Source organism: Phlebotomus argentipes, unplaced genomic scaffold (genome assembly GCF_947086385.1).
Source record: "Phlebotomus argentipes unplaced genomic scaffold, Phlebotomus argentipes genome assembly scaffold_4, whole genome shotgun sequence".
Lineage (NCBI taxonomy): Eukaryota > Metazoa > Arthropoda > Insecta > Diptera > Psychodidae > Phlebotomus > Phlebotomus argentipes.
In genome coordinates this window covers 3848551-3865610 of record NW_026776174.1, presented here as the reverse complement: position 1 = coordinate 3865610, position 17060 = coordinate 3848551, and the positions used below count along the sequence as shown (strand labels likewise).

General features: G+C 40.2%; 1 protein-coding gene across 3 annotated transcripts in view; it reads left to right on the top strand.

Moving 5' to 3' along the window:
• The window catches only part of LOC132257655 (uncharacterized), a 44152-nt gene extending 29355 nt beyond the window's left edge, over positions 1 to 14797 (top strand). For 2 of the 3 annotated variants that reach the window (XM_059754650.1, XM_059754648.1), the window contains 4 exons: positions 7321 to 7398; positions 7742 to 8122; positions 12718 to 12824; positions 13226 to 14797. In XM_059754650.1, the coding sequence (XP_059610633.1) occupies positions 7321 to 7398; positions 7742 to 8122; positions 12718 to 12824; positions 13226 to 13348 (689 nt within the window). In that variant the 3' untranslated portion in view covers positions 13349 to 14797. Of the gene's footprint in view, positions 1 to 7041; positions 7250 to 7320; positions 7399 to 7741; positions 8123 to 12717; positions 12825 to 13225 lie in introns of those variants that run through there. The other variant, XM_059754649.1, reaches the window with a different exon arrangement.
• Positions 14798 to 17060: the final 2263 nt, after the last annotated feature.

Here is a 17060-nt window from a genome sequence, read left to right as displayed (position 1 = left end):
TATTTATTGAAACTATCGTAATTAGCAATGTCATTAAATACTTGTTTCATACCTCATTTGAATAAGTCATACAGTATCGCCACTCAAACAAGTCATATTGCGGGAAGTGAAATTGTCTCAGTGCTTGTCACTGTCTCTCAGCCACACTTATTCACATATCTGACACTGATTAACACTGAAATATCGCCAATATGTGTGTGCAAATAAAACTGATATCACTTTAGAAAGAATACAAAAATATCAGTTATGTACGCACTCGATATGCAGTGAATTGATTTGAAGAGCATTCTTTATCTCTGATTAATAATTTAATTGGAAACTGTGTGGGAAAATTTTCATTTCAACTTGACCTGCTTTGTGGAACTTTTAATGCCCGCACTATGGGTATTTTTATTAGGTTAAAACTTTTACGCAATGGCACGAAAAACATTTTCAACTGATGTACATTTTGCACATAATCTATTGTTTTTGTTTAATTTCATTAAAATTGAACATATTCCCAGCAAAGAGTTGTTATGCAGTCCTTTTGTTATCCGTTCATTTGTTATTATTAAGCATATTATTTTTAAATGTCATATGCGTATTTGAATATAATTAAAGACCGACTGTGAATATTAATTAATTAAAAGTGATAATGGAATTGGGTGCCCCTATCATTCTTCTGGCCACTGTAAACGTCTCCATTCGCTTGTGGAATGGGACGATCGTCAGCGAATATTTCAGTGAAATCAAACCCGTTGTGATGTCGTGGCCAAGAAAAGGGCATCAAGCCTGACAGAGACAGACAATTTACGACTCTTCTTCGAGATGTGTTCTATAGAAGAAGAAATCGCAACATCCAAGAAATCATTGTTCGGTGTCAAGTCATCCAGCCAAGAGCTCAAATTCAAGGTAGATGCTTATAATTTAACCACACTAGTCACTACAATTGCTTTTGTAAATGCATTGAATGACTTCTCTTTGGATTTTCATGCGAGAAATGCAATGACATCCATTAGAAATGTTTAACAATTGATAGAGAAATTCAGCGGAATCTCTTTCCGGGTGTGTCACAGTCACGGGCAATACATTAAAAAGTCCAACTGAACACGCATGCATAAAACATGGTACAGAGCGAGAATTTCGGATCAATAAAAATGTTCTCCACGTCGTGGCTATTGATGTTCTCCACATCGTATGCTTCTTCTCGTTTTACTTTACTAATTTCTTGCACGAGAAGTCATGCTGAGGTGAGGAGTGACATCAAAGACGTGAATGTTTGGGGAGGAAAATTCCGGGAATTTTCACCCAAACACGGAGTGACAGAGTGTGACTAAATGCGCAATTTCAATTTCACCCATGAAAAACATCTCGCGTATAGTCGGGAAGATTAAATGAGGAAAAGTGTCATCTTTCATAGCACACTTGCCATCTATTTCAATCACAATCATCCTCAATAGAAAATGATGAATTCAACGTGATTTTCTTCCTGTTTGGGAGAAAGAGGAAATGTTTGTTCGTCGAGACTTGCCTCCGTTGAATTACTTGCAAATTGAAAGATTCTCTTTGAATTGAGTCTCCCAAGTGCGCCTGAATAAAGTGAATCAATTTGTCTGCAATCATGACCATGGAAATGCTGCCATGCGTATAGTTAAATTGACTCATGCTATAAATGTGAATAGGAAATGACGTATTTTGTGAACACCACACACTTCTCTGCATCTGCTAAATATCACATTGACAAAACTATGGACTTTCCTCTTGATGCCAATGAAAGACAAACTTCATTTTGCAATTTTAAAATCAATCAAGTCACAATTTATCGCTTATATTATGTTTCACCTCAGTTGTGTGTCTCTTTGTCCTGGAGAAGTGCCTGTCCGGGACAAAAAGGAAATACTACCAATTTCCATTCTGTAATACCTCTCCTACCTCTCTGTAAATTATTCAGAATTGAATGATGAATGTGCCACTCTAGAGGGATTTCCATACGTAATTTCGCTCTTTGATGTGGCATGAGATGAAAAACAAGTCAATTTGGTCAGAACATTGAATATTTAACGGCAATACAAATAATAATCTCTTTCGTATCCACCAAATTAATTTACTCACTGGGATAATCAACTAATGAAAATTCAATTAATTTAAATTGATTTCATTAGAATTTAGGGGACTAAAAGCTTCCTCGTTGAAATGCTCAACTACCGCAGAGAAAGCTCAAGCCGAAGCCTGGGAATGAAAAGTATTTTTCTAAACGCTCCCTTTTGTGTGTAAAATATAATAGAGGGAAAATCTACTTAGGAAAAGTTTTTTCCCCACCGAACGGTTGAAGGGATGCCGAGAGACCAAACACTCTCCAAATTGCGGACTGTATAAAATACCACACACAATTTCGTACCTTTGTCTACTGTGTGAACCAAAGATTGACACTGAGGAGGAGATGCAAGGTAGACCACAATCCTGCAATGAAAGGATGTATTGTGGAGCAGTTAAACCCTTGAAATTGCTGAGATAGTGATTTATGTGAACCTGTGCATTGATTTGAAAATAAAACTCTTCCAATCAATCAAGGAACCAGAAAGATAACAAAATTGCTAATCCACAGCTTAGATTTGCATTACAAGATAGTTGGTAATTGTCGCCTTTGTTGTAAATCTGGTGTAGTTAATAACTTTCCTAGAAGGAAATTGACCTGTCACACTTTAAGAGTTATGTATCAAGGGTCAGGAAATACTGATTGAGATTGTTTCAGAATATATTACTACATTTACACTATCAGGACTTTGTTTGTTTGGGTTTTGGAAACACTTTTTAATCAATAACAAATTTATTATGATAGAAATAATACCTGACATCAAAAGCAAGCTTTGAGGGAATTGAATATAAATTTTGAATTGCTGTAATTTTGTATTTTCTATATAATTTTCCTCTCATTAATACGCTTTAGTGTCTATTGTAATTGATTCCGGCAAAATTAATGAATTAATTGTCATTTCATAATATTATGTGTAAAATACTTTTCAAATTTTCGCTCATCTATTTTGAATAATATACATTATTATACATATGTGCTGAGAAATTCATGTTGTTATATTCTAAATGCCATATAATATTAGATTAAGCGCAATTGCAAAGTGCTTTCAGTAATTCCATAATAAAATATACATAGATGTGTATATAGTCTGGTGCTATTGATGGTATTATACGGATGTTTCGTGCAGAACATACCAGACTAGCCGTAAAGCTTAACACTGGAGAGCTGGAAACCCAACTTGGAGCTGAGGAAATGTTGCTATATTAACAGCAAAACATCATGTTGCGCTCATGTAGTTTGCTATGGCTCACTTCCTATCTTATTATGCACTTTTCACAGTATTAATTATACCATTAGCCATCACACACCTCTGTGCCATTGTCATCCATGTGGACACATGTGGATTCCCGGCGATAAATTGATATTCACTGCGTGCCCTGGCTGTGGATCTCCTGCGAATAACTTCCACGATGACTCATCAAAGTCAGAGAGAGTTGAGAGAATTGAGCCTCAGCGATGGGTGACGAGCGAGGGTGCCACATTATACCTCGTCTCGTAGGAACAATATCCCATGAAGAGGCACCGATGTTCATATTAGTGCTCCGACAATGTCAAACAGCGTCATTTTGATGGGAAACGCCGCTTTGGTGGCTCCATCAATATTGATGACTATCTGTGTGTGATGGTGTACTGGCCCAATGACAAGTGGCCGCGGACGAGTCGATAAAAGGCCGTAATTTGTCTTTGATTGATTGAAATTTGTCGATTTTCTGGGATGTAAACAGCAGCAATTGTGCGTTGTGTTAATTTAATTATTCTTCCCATCATTACCTCAATCATCTCTAAGTGTTTTCTTGCGTCACCTCCCACTCATGGTGACCAGCCAATTATACTATCGCACTTGACTTTTCTTTCCCACCACAGAGTGTCCATGCTGAAGAATTTCCTGTATGCTGTCTTTGGGTCAAGACTCGTTAGTGGCTTTTTCAAAAAAAAATGCGTCACCCGAGCACACCTCCAGCCACCATTGCGACACTCTTTTCCGCGACAACCTTGTATGCTATGGGAAAAACCACATCAAATATGCCGGTTGTATTGACCGGTACATCCGTACAATTGCTCTTAAGTGAGATTATTGCCACTGGGCGAGAGTCATGCGACTAGTCACCTGTCTCTGTGGCAACAATCCTTGAGGATCCCCGTCACTACATGATGCTCACCTTTGGCTTGATTGAATAGAAGCCCAGGAGACAAGCGGAAAGATGATCAAACACTGATGGCAATATTTGTATTCATAAAACTACGGCTGTATTCAAGGTATTTTCACACACACTGTGGTTCATGGTGTGGAGACTCCCAAATAGAATTTCATTACACACGAATGGATTTGCCGGCGGGCATCATATATTCACAGTCACGTATGCCAGCGCGACGAAGGGAGGCTCACAGTCGGATTCCGGCGTTCTCGAGGGCGAAGGGGTGGCTGGGAGTCGGTGGAAGCAGCTCCAACGTCTACCCACTCAACCGATTCCACCACTTGTGAGTCTTGAATTCTGCTCTCGGCCGAAATTGGTGGTTAAAAATTAATTGGGCATATTTAAGCGCACATTAGACACAGACATATTCGATACAACAGGTGATTGATTTATTTTCTGATGCATAAAATGTCGACAACTGGCAAACCACACGATCAATATTCATCCAGTATCAGTAGAATATTTAGGACAAAGTATGCATAATTTTCTATGCAATTATTGCAGAATGATCAATTCATTACTGAAATTCTGGATCAGAATTTAATCTGTTGAAGTTGTAGAGAAATGTTTAACTTTTCGAACATGTTTAGAACTTGTAATTATTTCTTTTAGAAACAAACATTTTTGCCCATTTATGGAAATTATTGATGCCTGACATTATATGTTTTTATTGTTATTTATAAAGAAAATATCAATTGGGATTTCCTAATTATTATCGTGTGCTGTTTTTTTTCTCTCTCCACTTCAACCGGAAATTTCTGGGGTTTTCCCACTGCACTCAAGCTGTACAGCTTCTCAACATATCACTGTGATAAATTGTGATTTGATAGAGTCACTTCTCCGCTGAATTACTCGTAATGTCAATTGATTGTGCACAAAAAGTCGAGAAATCGTGAGTTGCGACTCATCTCGACTTTGAGCGGCAATAATAAAATTCCAGGGAGAATTAACTCCACAAATTTATGTGACATTCACACTTTTGCAACATAGCGAGTCTCACGAGTAACACTGGCAATTTGGAAGAGCTTTTCAGTCATAAACAGAATTTATTGATTCACCATTGATTTTCTCTCAACCCTTATCAGATTTATACCACCAAATTTCACAGGCGTTAGTATAGTTTAACTATTCTGCTGGATTTGAGGAAAAAAAAAGTTGAAAACGAACCAAATTTCCAATACTGCATTTAATCATATTTCTATACCTAAGGGAAAGAGAGAATAAAATGATTTATGCAAAAACTCTAACCCACATTGAAGTTATAAATTGAGCGAGAAAATTTCGCTATCGGGAAATTAATGTTTTCTATATTAATTTTATACCTACCCTCATTAAATAATATGCCAAATCGAGTGTTAATGATTGTATCTTGTTTTTATTCTAATTAATGTCACAAAGCAATGTATTCGTGAGCTAACAAGTGGTGTAATGTTAAAGTCGGCGTTAAGATCATCCTTGCGCGTTCAAGAGGAATATCCTTGCTGTCGGTGCCAATATAACCTCTCCCGGAGGGGCTGAAGAGGTACTCCCAGATGCTCAATGAACATTTCATCGGAGTTTGTTTTGGTTGTTTATCCAAATACCGTGTAAACGAATTTATGGTTACAGTATGTGTCAAATATAGGGAGAGGAAATTGGTTTGCAAGATTCCAGGGTGGCAAACTATATTCGCACAGGAAGTGCTGGGAGTTCCATGTAAGGTATCCAGAAGTCATTTTCACACGTCTTTCCAGGTGAAACTACCAATGGTTGTGGCACTTTGTATTTGTGTTGTATTTTATGGAGTGCAAATGTGTAATTTCATGTTGTTTTTGGTGAGAGATTGTTCAACATTTCGTCAGATATTTCCCATCCGATAGCAATATGACTTTCCAGGTATTTCCAGTCTTTCCGCACGCAGATGTTCCGTCATAAATAAACAAATAACATCTCCAGGGATTTAATGGCATTTGTGTGCTTCTGAATGTTGAAATCTAATGTGTATTATTAATAATACCTTCACCTTATTCACCTTCTCTGAGTGTACGCATTAAATGTTGCTCGCTTTTCGCGAGCAATGTGACTGGGAAAATTGAGAAAAATGACACCCTCTTCATAAATTAATGTTACACGCCGTGGTTTTCCAGATTTCATTTCCATGTGGCAAATGGAGAAGGGCAAATGAATAAGTTCTGGACAGGAATGTTATGATACCTTTTTCATTTATTAGTCTATTCTGTCATGAGAAAAATTTTTCTCATCATAGAAATGCTCACAGAAATGTATTCATAACTCGATTGAGAGCATGAAAACACCCTGAACTTTTAATTAAAAGTAGTGAGTTTTCCTCACTCCTTCGATCAATACTGGCTCTCTGATGAGACTTTTACATTCAGATTGCTAATTTTGAACTTTCATAGCGAAATATACATAAAAATTTATATGAAATGATATTTAAAAATATTCTCACTAAATAGATTTCACGTATGGTGAGAATGTTAATTGTCAGAACGTAAAGTATAAATATTTAAACTCTTTTCGGAGAGAACGATGCCAAATGTGCATTTCAAATAGATGAAGGAACACACTTCCATATAAATGTTTTTAAGTGCATTGCTAGAACTGAAAGTGCAATTAATTTTGGCATAGCGGGAAAATTATCTAAACTTTCTCTATAAAAGCAAACCACAAAATATCGCCTTCGCTTATGCAGATTGCCCACTTTAGTTAAATTGGACTTTCGCACATTTATTGAACCACATTCAATGCTAAGAACCTCGGAACAATTGGCAAGCACTCTTCCCTGAAATATTAGGTGTGATGGTTTGACGAAAGCTACAAATTCATGTATTAATTTGCGCGCGCTCACGATCAAGAAAGGCATAATAAGTAATCGGAAAAATCACTCGATTGACCTATTTTCAATTGGATCGCACATAAAAATCGTCTCTTGTCCGCAAATTTACACTACATCAAGACAGTATGCGTGGCGTGATGCAAAGTATGTTGTGACACATCTGAATTTTTGCTCTGCATTTCCTCTACAATCATTTCCATTCTCCATTGTTGCAGGAAACACAAATCTCGTTGGAAAATTCACTCAGAGTGTTCGACGAATCGTCCAAGATGTGAAAGATGAAGGAGCTGCAAGTAAGTTAATGATTTTCGCAATTCCATTCTTTCTTTGTTCTGCTTCATTACCTGTAACATTTTGCCGAAATGGAAAAGGATGTTACACATTTCAGATTGGTATTGATTTTTGATAATTGAAATATTTTAATTATCGCACTGAAATGAAATATAGTGACAAAAAAGTGTGTATTTATAAATAATTTGAAATGCAATACTTGCTATTGAAAATACAGAGTTTTATTTAAACACGGAAAAAAATTGCCGAAGCGGAGATGAAAAATTTAGAGTTCAATTATGAAAAACCTGATGGAATAAAAATTATTTAAAAATTTGTGGCACTTCCACTCATCGGCACTTTCAGGTGGAATGAGCCGCGAAGAGGTGATAGCAACAAATGAGAGACTCCGTGCTGTGAGACTTCGCTTGGAGGATTCATATGACACCGCCAAACAGGCACTCGTGACGCTCATGAACAAGTACGGCGACTCGAAGAGCCACCGGAACATTTTCAATCGCTACCCACTGCTTAAGGTCATGATCAAGGAGGTCATCCGCCTGGAGACGCAGTACTGGACGCTTGTGGACATTCCCAAACAGGAGAAGCAGGAAACCGTGCCGGCGTACGTGATGCGCGCGTGTGCCATCATGGAGAAGACCCAGAAGTCCGGCGAGGGCGTCAAGACGTCCGCCAAGCTGGCCGAAGAGGCCGCCGAGAGACGTGAAAGACTGGATAGGCTTGAATGTAAGTTAAAAGAGAGACAGTTTCAATTCCATGCAATGATTAAAATCCACCATTAATTTATGAGTTTTTTTTTTTTTCATTTGTTTCTTTATTGCCAGCAATCTGTATTATTATTACAATCAGCTTTCTTGTTGAATTGAAATTTTGACAGAAAAAGGGATTCCAATTTTGAAACCCCACACAGAGACTTTACATATAATTAAAGAGGTCTGAGGGCTTTATGCGCCTAAGTCTTCTATGCTCGCCAAGGTCAATAGCAAGATTGCCTGCAGCATCATTAGGGTGAGAGAGAAGTCGTTCCCTGTAGTTTCTGCTGAGTTTCTTTATCTCATCGGAGACCGTGGGCATGCAGAGATCATGGTGTAGTAAGTCATTGGAGACGTACCAGGGCGCGTCCACTATTTGTCTGAGAACCTTATTTTGGAATCGCTGCAGGATGTCCGTGTTGGATCTCGAAGCTGTGCCCCAGAGTTGGATTCCGTAGGTCCATACAGGTTTAAGGATTGCCTTGTACAAGAGAAGCTTGTTTTCGGTGGACAGCTGAGACTTCCTTCCCATGAGCCAGTAAAATTTCCTCCACTTCAGGCTAAGTTGTTTCCGCTTACTCCATATATGGGTCTTCCAGGTCAGACGCCTGTCGAGGTGCATGCCCAGGTATTTAGTGGAGTCCGCCTGCGTGATCTGTTGACCATTCAGAGTTACCGGAGGGCAAGTTCCCTTCCTCAAGGTGAAAGTGACCTGGATCGACTTCTCCTCATTTGCCTTAAATCTCCAATTCCGAAACCATTGCTCCATCTTTTCGAGGCTAAGTTGTAGAGTTCGAGATGCCAGTTCCGGGGAGTCGCTCCTGGCAAGAATTGCTGTATCGTCAGCGTACGTTGCCACAGTTGTTGAAGGCAGTACAGGTAGGTCTGATGTGTAAATGAGGAAGAGAACTGGCCCGAGCACACTACCCTGTGGCACTCCCGCGCTCACCTCTCGGAGGGAAGTCAGCTCCGCCCTCTGCTGCACCAGAAAGACTCGATTTGTCAGGAAAGACTCCAGGATACGGGACAGTGAAGCAGGTAGAAGTTGCCGCAGTTTATGTTTCAAGCCGTCATGCCAGACCTTGTCAAAGGCCTGGCTGATGTCCAGGAAGGCTGCCGCGCAGTACTCTTTCTCCTCGAAGGCGGTGTGTATTTCATCAACCACGCGATGGATTTGTTCAGTGGTGGCATGTCCCTCTCTGAATCCAAATTGGTGTGATGGAAGAATGTCTTTGTTGAGGAGAAACTTCATTCTTTTGAGTAGGAGCTTCTCAAATATTTTTGAGAGAACGGGCAGCAGACTGATAGGGCGATAGGACTCCACCGCTTCCGGTCTCTTTCCTGGTTTGGCTATCATTATGACCTGCGCAACTTTCCAGTGGTCTGGGAAATGGCCGAGTCGGAGAATAGCGTTGAAAATCCTCTGCAGGAACCTCAAGCATCTCGGAGACATCTCTCTTAATAGCGACGCCGTAATAAGGTCGTATCCCGGGGCTTTTTTCGGGTTGACTTCGTATAAAAGAACATTCAGAATCTCCTCCAGGGTGAATCTCTTCATTTGCCGCCGAGTTCCTACAGAGTTCAGCTCTATAGAGTCGCCATTCCATTGAGCAGGATCATTCGACCAGGGTTGAAAGACACGTGTGAGATGACTTGCAAAGGTCACTGCTTTTTGAGTATCATCCCTCGCCCAAGCCCCGTCTTCCATCCTAATAGGAGGGACAGACAGGGTCGGGCGGTTAAGCCTCTTCGCCGCCTTCCAGAGGCTATAATCGGTTGCGCTTGTGGCTGATAAATTCTCCAGGTAGGAGCCCATCGAGTCATTACGGATTTGGCGCAATAGGAGCTTCAGGTTTTGCGCAGCCTGATTATATTTTGCCTTGTCTACGGGATGGCGGGTATTTCTCCATCTCCTTCTGAGCGCTCTCTTCTGCTTCAGCAAATCTCTCACTGCCTCAGGCACCGCCTCAGCTGACTTCCCCCTCTCGGCAGTTGGCGTGGAGCTCCACGCAGCACTCTGAATAGTTTCTGTGAGATGAACCACAGCCGCCTCTAAGTCCACTTCCGTGTTCAGAGTGGGCAGATATGCGATCTCCGTGTCCAGATATGCGCGAAAAGCAGTCCAATCAGTCCGCCTGTTTGTGAGAGTCGGTGGTCCCGGAAAGAGAGCAACATCAGCACTCAATTCCAACACCAAAGGGACATGGTCAGACGAAAGGTCGAAAAGAGTCCTTATTCGACATTTGCTGGCATCTACACCACTAACGACGCAGAAGTCCAGGAGATCAGGCAGCTTATTCACGTCTGACGGCCAGTATGTGGGCTCCCCACCAGAGATGTGGTTATAGGACTTCCTTCTCATGGCCTTCTCGAGCTCTCTGCCGCGAGGACTAGCCAGGCGAGAGCCCCACTGCGGATGCTTCGCGTTGTAATCCCCAGCGGCGATGAAATTTTGTCCCAGTGATTCGAAGAATTCCTCAAACATGTGGCTCTTCAGTGTATGTTTCGGGGGGCAGTAGACGGAGGAGATGATCATTGGACCTCCCCAGCACCAGATCTCCACGCTTGTTGCCTGGAGATGCTCCTGTTCAAATTTCTCCCCGACGGAATGTTTGATGTTTCTTCTGATGAGGATGGCCGTGCCGCCATGGGCCGTGCCATCGGGGTGCTCAGTGCTGTATAAAACATATTGCGGAATTTTCAGGAAACTCCTAGCCGTGAAATGAGTTTCAGATATCAGCATGATGTCAATTTCATTATTTTGTAAAAAAGTCTTCAGTTCCAGAGCATGATTGCAAAGGCCGTTGGCGTTCCAGATGCCAATTTTTAAAAATTGTATCATCATGGAATGAGCTTTGAGATGACTTGTGAGAGGAGATTCATCATTGTGGACATTTGCTCTGTGAGAGTTTTCATCATCGCTTTAAGCTCAGTCATATCAGAGTTATGAGTCGTAAGTGGCGCGTGGCCAGCTGGGCAAACTTCGCTCGAATTCGCCGTGGGACGTGTGTTTACATTTTTGGTGATGTTTGCATATGACACTTGTGGATTTCGCCGTGAGCTGCCCTCTCCCTGGTCAGGGAGATCCGGCGGGTCCGCGCTCTGCCGCAGCCTCATCTCCGCACGCAACTCACGCACTCTCTGTCTCAGCTCAGGGCGGCTTCTTTGCATCAGCTCCAGGTGAACTTTACAGCCTTTATAGTTTGCCGGGTGGCCTTCAGAGCCACAATTGACACATCTCACTTTCGAGTCGCGATCTTTACGGGAGCACTCAGAAGTCAGGTGGGACCCCGCGCATTTTACACACCTGGGATCACGGTTGCAGAAGGCTTTTGAGTGGTTAAATCTCTGACACCGCATACACTGTACAGCTTCCCTCCTGGCGTGCGGAGGCTCGAACTTGACAACATAATTTAGCAGGCGATCCAAGGAGTAAATGTCCTTGTTGTTTGGTTGCGGCTGGAGATCCACATAGAACATGGACAGCGGGGCCTTCGTAGCTCTGTGTCTTATGTTGTGGACGTTTGTGACTCTGTGGCCCACGGCCTCCAATGCCTTCTTGATGTCATCCGCGTTAGTGGAGAAATGAACATTTCTCAGCACGACACGGAAGCTACGCTCATCTCGCGGCTTATACGAGTGCATATCAGTCTTGTTCTCCTTCAGCCTTTTCATCAGGGATCGGTAAATCTCGCTAGACTTGACGCGGATTTTCACTGTTCCCTTCTCCATGGATTTCATGGAGTACTCGTCCGCAGAAAATTCCTCGAGAAGCTTTCTCAAGGGGTCAATTTGTTCAACGCCGTGTATGAATATCGGCGGAGGTCTGGGGCCATTCTTCTGGCCAGGCTGGGCTGTTTCACTGTCCGGAACATCAACTTCGATTGGCTCGAAGCGATTCGAGGTGGGCACGGGAGGAGCTGCCAGCCAATATTTGCTCAGCTTCGTCTGCTTGGGCCTTCTATCCGACGAGGGGGCACCTTCTTCTCTTCCCCTCTTTCCGGGTGTCGTTAGGTTTAAGGTTGGTGCAGCGATGAGCTGCTTGTCAGTTGCGCGGTCCGTCATTTTTGCAAATAGCGTCGGATTTGTCTTCGAGATCGCACGGTAAGTACGCTCCACAACCTGATGGTGTGACCGTGGATCCCTAGGACCTAAAATAAGTGTGCCAAAGGGCTCCCAGCAAAGAGAAATATAAGAAAAAGGCCAGAGCGACGAAAACAAACAGCCAGTCACTTGCCTGAAGTTGGCGCCAAAATTTATGAGTGATTAAATTTAAATTTACAAACATGAGCAAATAAGCATCAAATTTCCGCATCATTAGTCATAAATTTTCTCTGAAGATCCTGAAATCTCCATAATTGAGACTTTTTAAAAGAGACGCTCTTTATCCTCCCAGCATCATTTAATCTAAAATTAAAAACATCTCATTAGGAGGCAAGAGAGACTTCCCTTGAGGCTATGTTGGTGTTGTTATGAGTCGGATTTGCGAAAGTAATTCCCACAGTTACTATACTATACAAAATATTAATCAGAGTTTCTTTTCTTGCATGTCCTTTGTGTCGTCTGCAGCAATGACAACGGCTCTAATTGAACAGGAGAACACGCAAATGATTAACGATTTGTATCGTTTGCTGAAGAAATATTCAGGACTGCGAAATCTAATAAGGGAGCTCAAGGTGAGACAGAAAGATGAGGACAAAACATCTTCGTACGCAAATTCAATTATGCGATGCCTTTCTGGGCGTGAACGGATGAAAAATAAAATATATATTTTTCGGCAAAAAGGAAAAGGTGCAAATGGAAGACAAAGCTCAGTGAAATGCTGACAATGGTCTTTACTTTTTACTGTATAGCATTTTGTTGTCAGCATTTTATTGGGCAAAATGTCGGCTTAATGACCCCCAAAGTTCATCATTTCAGCATCATCCTCGTGATGATCTTAATTTTCATAATGTCCGCCCGAGCTCGTTTGCCGAAAAATTGCCCTCCTTTGCATAATAAAATGTTAATATTGTTTAATAATATGAAATTGTCATGTGCCTGTATCTCTTTCCATGACGACAATCCGGCTCGGCAGTCTGAGTACGGCAACTCCAAGTTGTATCCAATTTTTCCACGCTACACCATGCTCAAGGATATGATTAAGGACATCATGCACGATCCTGATTACATGGAAGTGTGTCACGAAGTAGACAACTAAGGTCTGGGTGCGAGACGCTTGATATTTTTCTTCCTTCCCCCTTCGGCCCGGCGCCAGCTCCCTCGCGAGATGAAGATGACACGGGAGCGACAAGTCCCCAGAGGAGTCACCATATTAGGATGGAGTGAATATGAATAAGGCGGCATTGATACGCATACAATTGCGGATTATATTGTGTTTATGGAGGGAAAAGTTGGGGGTGTGGAGTTCAATTGGAGCCCAAGAAAGCACCTATAAAAGCTTATTTCTAGTGTTATATATTTATTTGCCAGTTTATGTGACGACGCGAGATGGGAGGAAAATGAAATAGACATGACGCACTTGTAATCTCCTGGCAAAGGAGACATGAAGGATTAGCTATGGAGTATTTTTCATACATTTACAAAGGGGAATTTTCCGAAATTTTTCATTATGGCAGTCAAAGAGAGTTTAGAGCATTTTAGGCGATCATCTGTAGAATTCGTAAATATAGTTTTTAGATATTTATTAACAAAATTAAATATAAATCTAAAAAATGCGCACAATCGAAATTGAAATATTCATTTTCAAGTTCATTTTGTTAAAAATATATATCGAATAACTAATTCAGTACATCATAATGGTATAATAGGTGCATATTTGGCGACATTTGTTCACAGACATTATGCCAAATTGTTTAAAAAGAAATACAGAGCTTTACTTCTACATGTATAGCGTAATGCAATAAATTCAAGATTACCGAAATAACTTAGAAGAATACCAAAGTTTTATACACTCTCGCTTTTTGATGAAACATTTCGGAAAATTCTCACATAGATCAAATTTCGTGTGAAATTGCATACCTCGTAAAACATTGGAGCAGGCACTCAATATATCCATGGCTTGGAGGAAGGATCCGCGCAATAACAAGTTGAATAAATCCAAACAGATGGGTGTTTTGTAGTCTTGGGGAGCGTCTATTGACTGTTGCCGGGCTTCGTGCTCAACTCGAGGATAATCTCGCGTTGATGATGATATAAAATGGATCAGGGTGGAGAATGTGGCTTGGAGGGCAGGAACAGGAAAGTGTATGACAGTGATGAGAGGAATCACGAAGAAAACACTAGAGAAATATTGTACATATTATATGTGTTGGAGTAGTAAAAGAAGTTCGTACCATTTCTGGTTGATGGCTAGGAGAAACCAAACAAAAGTATGGCGAAGAACAGTGTGAGAAATTCCCATGATATTCTCCTCAAGTGGTGTGACACTGTAATAACCATCCTTGACATCTTTTTCGCTCTACAATTCCATATATCATGTTCATTTTCCACAATGCATTATTTTTTTTTTTGGTGAGCACGGGACAAGCATTAAGTGCAGAATCATATAGTACGGATTTATTTTCCATTGAGATAGTATCAGTATAAATCTCACAGAAGATCGTGTAGTTAAAAGCTATTAAAATAATTTGTTAAAGTTGATGAAGAATGATGAAAAAAAAATTGTGCCAACCCTCCTCGAAATATATCACAGAATATTATAGAAGTCGATACAAAAGAGCGCATTCATATGAATCAAATATCATGTGAGGAAGATAATGAAATTTAATAACATAACGACCAATATTGAGACAAAAGTAATAAATAAGAACACAATAGAGAATAAAATTAAGCAAGAAAAGCTGTAAGTGACTTTATTGTTGTAGCATCGTACTAAAATGTATGCAAAAATATGCTTGATAAATGTGAGTTCTATCATAGTAATAATGTGTAATATGTACACGAAGAATTGGTATCGATAATTCGTATAATCTGTTGAATATCGTGCTATAAGCAGTGACTCCTGCAAATTCAAGACCCAAAAATGTTATTTATAACACGTGGAAGGAAATTTTGAATGCGAAGAAGTGATTGAATTTCAAAATTCAAGTTCTCCAAACCCAACTTTCAAGTGTTTCTCACGTCTGCATTTCGAAGGAGTCACTGTAGTAACACACAATATGACCTATCATGATTTAGTGAGCATACATAAACATACATATACATTATAACAGAGTACCTAAACACTGAATATTTTAGAATTTGACCGCAAGGAACAACATCAAAGGGTATGTGACGTGCAGAATTTATACCAGAAAATTATATTGGCAGATGAAGGAGGGAAATATGATACTGTCTAAGACAACACTTAATGTAAACTTATCAATCATATGAAATCGCATATATTGAAATATGTGTTAATCCTCAATGTCTGTGTATATCGATATGAAATTAATGGAGCGTTAAAATTATTGATTTTACCATGGCCAGAGGTTGAATTTTTAACCGCCACCCCCTAAGTTGGCCGCTACCAAGAGGTATAACATTGTATAAATGTTCAAGCTGATCCATTAGTGAGTTGACTGGCGTGTAGTAAATGTTTTGAGTGATTTATAAGCGAGCTAACGCATCAAAGAATGCAAAACTAAAGATATATTTGACGTTGCTACATTATAGTTTGTTAATTATGAGAATGGGGAGGCTTAATTTTAAAAAAGTTGTACATTAAATGAATTGAAACATGGAAATTGCACCCACCGAAAAGAAACCCAAGTTACATTAGAGTCATCAGATAACTCGTGTACATTGAACTCAATCTGAGAGCTTAACTTACTGTGTAGATTACTCGCTAGTGGGAAATACATTAAAACACATCAACCTTGTAACTCGACCAACTGACAACATTTGTGCAAAGACGGTGAAGACAAAAACAAGAAAACACTTTAGAGAAAAAATTAATACACATTCTTGTAAAACCCACCCAGAGGAAAACTTCGTATTTATACACTGGATTGAACATGAAAGAATTTCTCAATTGACACTCATGGTCTATTTTTGATACACTTTTGACAAAGTTAAAATTTACTTTGGCTCTCTTACTAGTTGGCGCTTTAGAGGAAGCTCTCATGTATATTTTTTCTCCATCATGAAGACACTCTTTGAGCATCTATTCTTCGTTGAATTTTGTGAAAGACTTTAAGACACGACAAAATGCTATATCAATATTGTAATCTTCTCTCTGTAAGGAGGAGGGGCGTTGTAAGCAGAGTTATAATTGAAAAAAAATATCAAAAGAATAAATATTTAATGTGACACTGACACGGATACTTCATATTTTGAATTAGCGCATAAACTTTGCCGTTTGTAAACTATTTTTATTGGCAAATGGAAAAGAAAGAAAACATTTAGCCTGTAAGAAGTAATATTGAAAATATGGTGTGTAAGCAGATTAATAAATAAATATACAAAATATATATTGTTTGATTGTTTCTCCAATTCGTCTTGCAAGGGTTAAGAATTATTCTCTTAGAATTCTAGCACAGACACCAAAACTCTTAAATGCTCTCAAAGCGAGGTGTCTCTTATTAATTTGCCATTTCGCCACAATTCGCCGAAGAGACTCAATGCTTAGCCGGGACTCCAACGTTTACGGGGCGAATTTATCCAGAAACTGCCAATGCTGCATTCGCACGAGGGCTTTCAATGTCGATCCGGAGACTGCCGAACAGGCGGCGTGGAAGGCGATCACATTGAGGCGCGTAAATTCCAAACAAGAAACTATTTTTCAGTCTCTCTTGTGCCGGCAACGCGAACGCGGCTCATGAGAAGTCTCCCCGCGAACCGTCACTCTTTCCATGGTTAATCTAATTTGTGAAGCAGTGAGGTAATGCTAATCAAGTCGCTCGAGTCTGAATCCGTGAATTAACAAATTT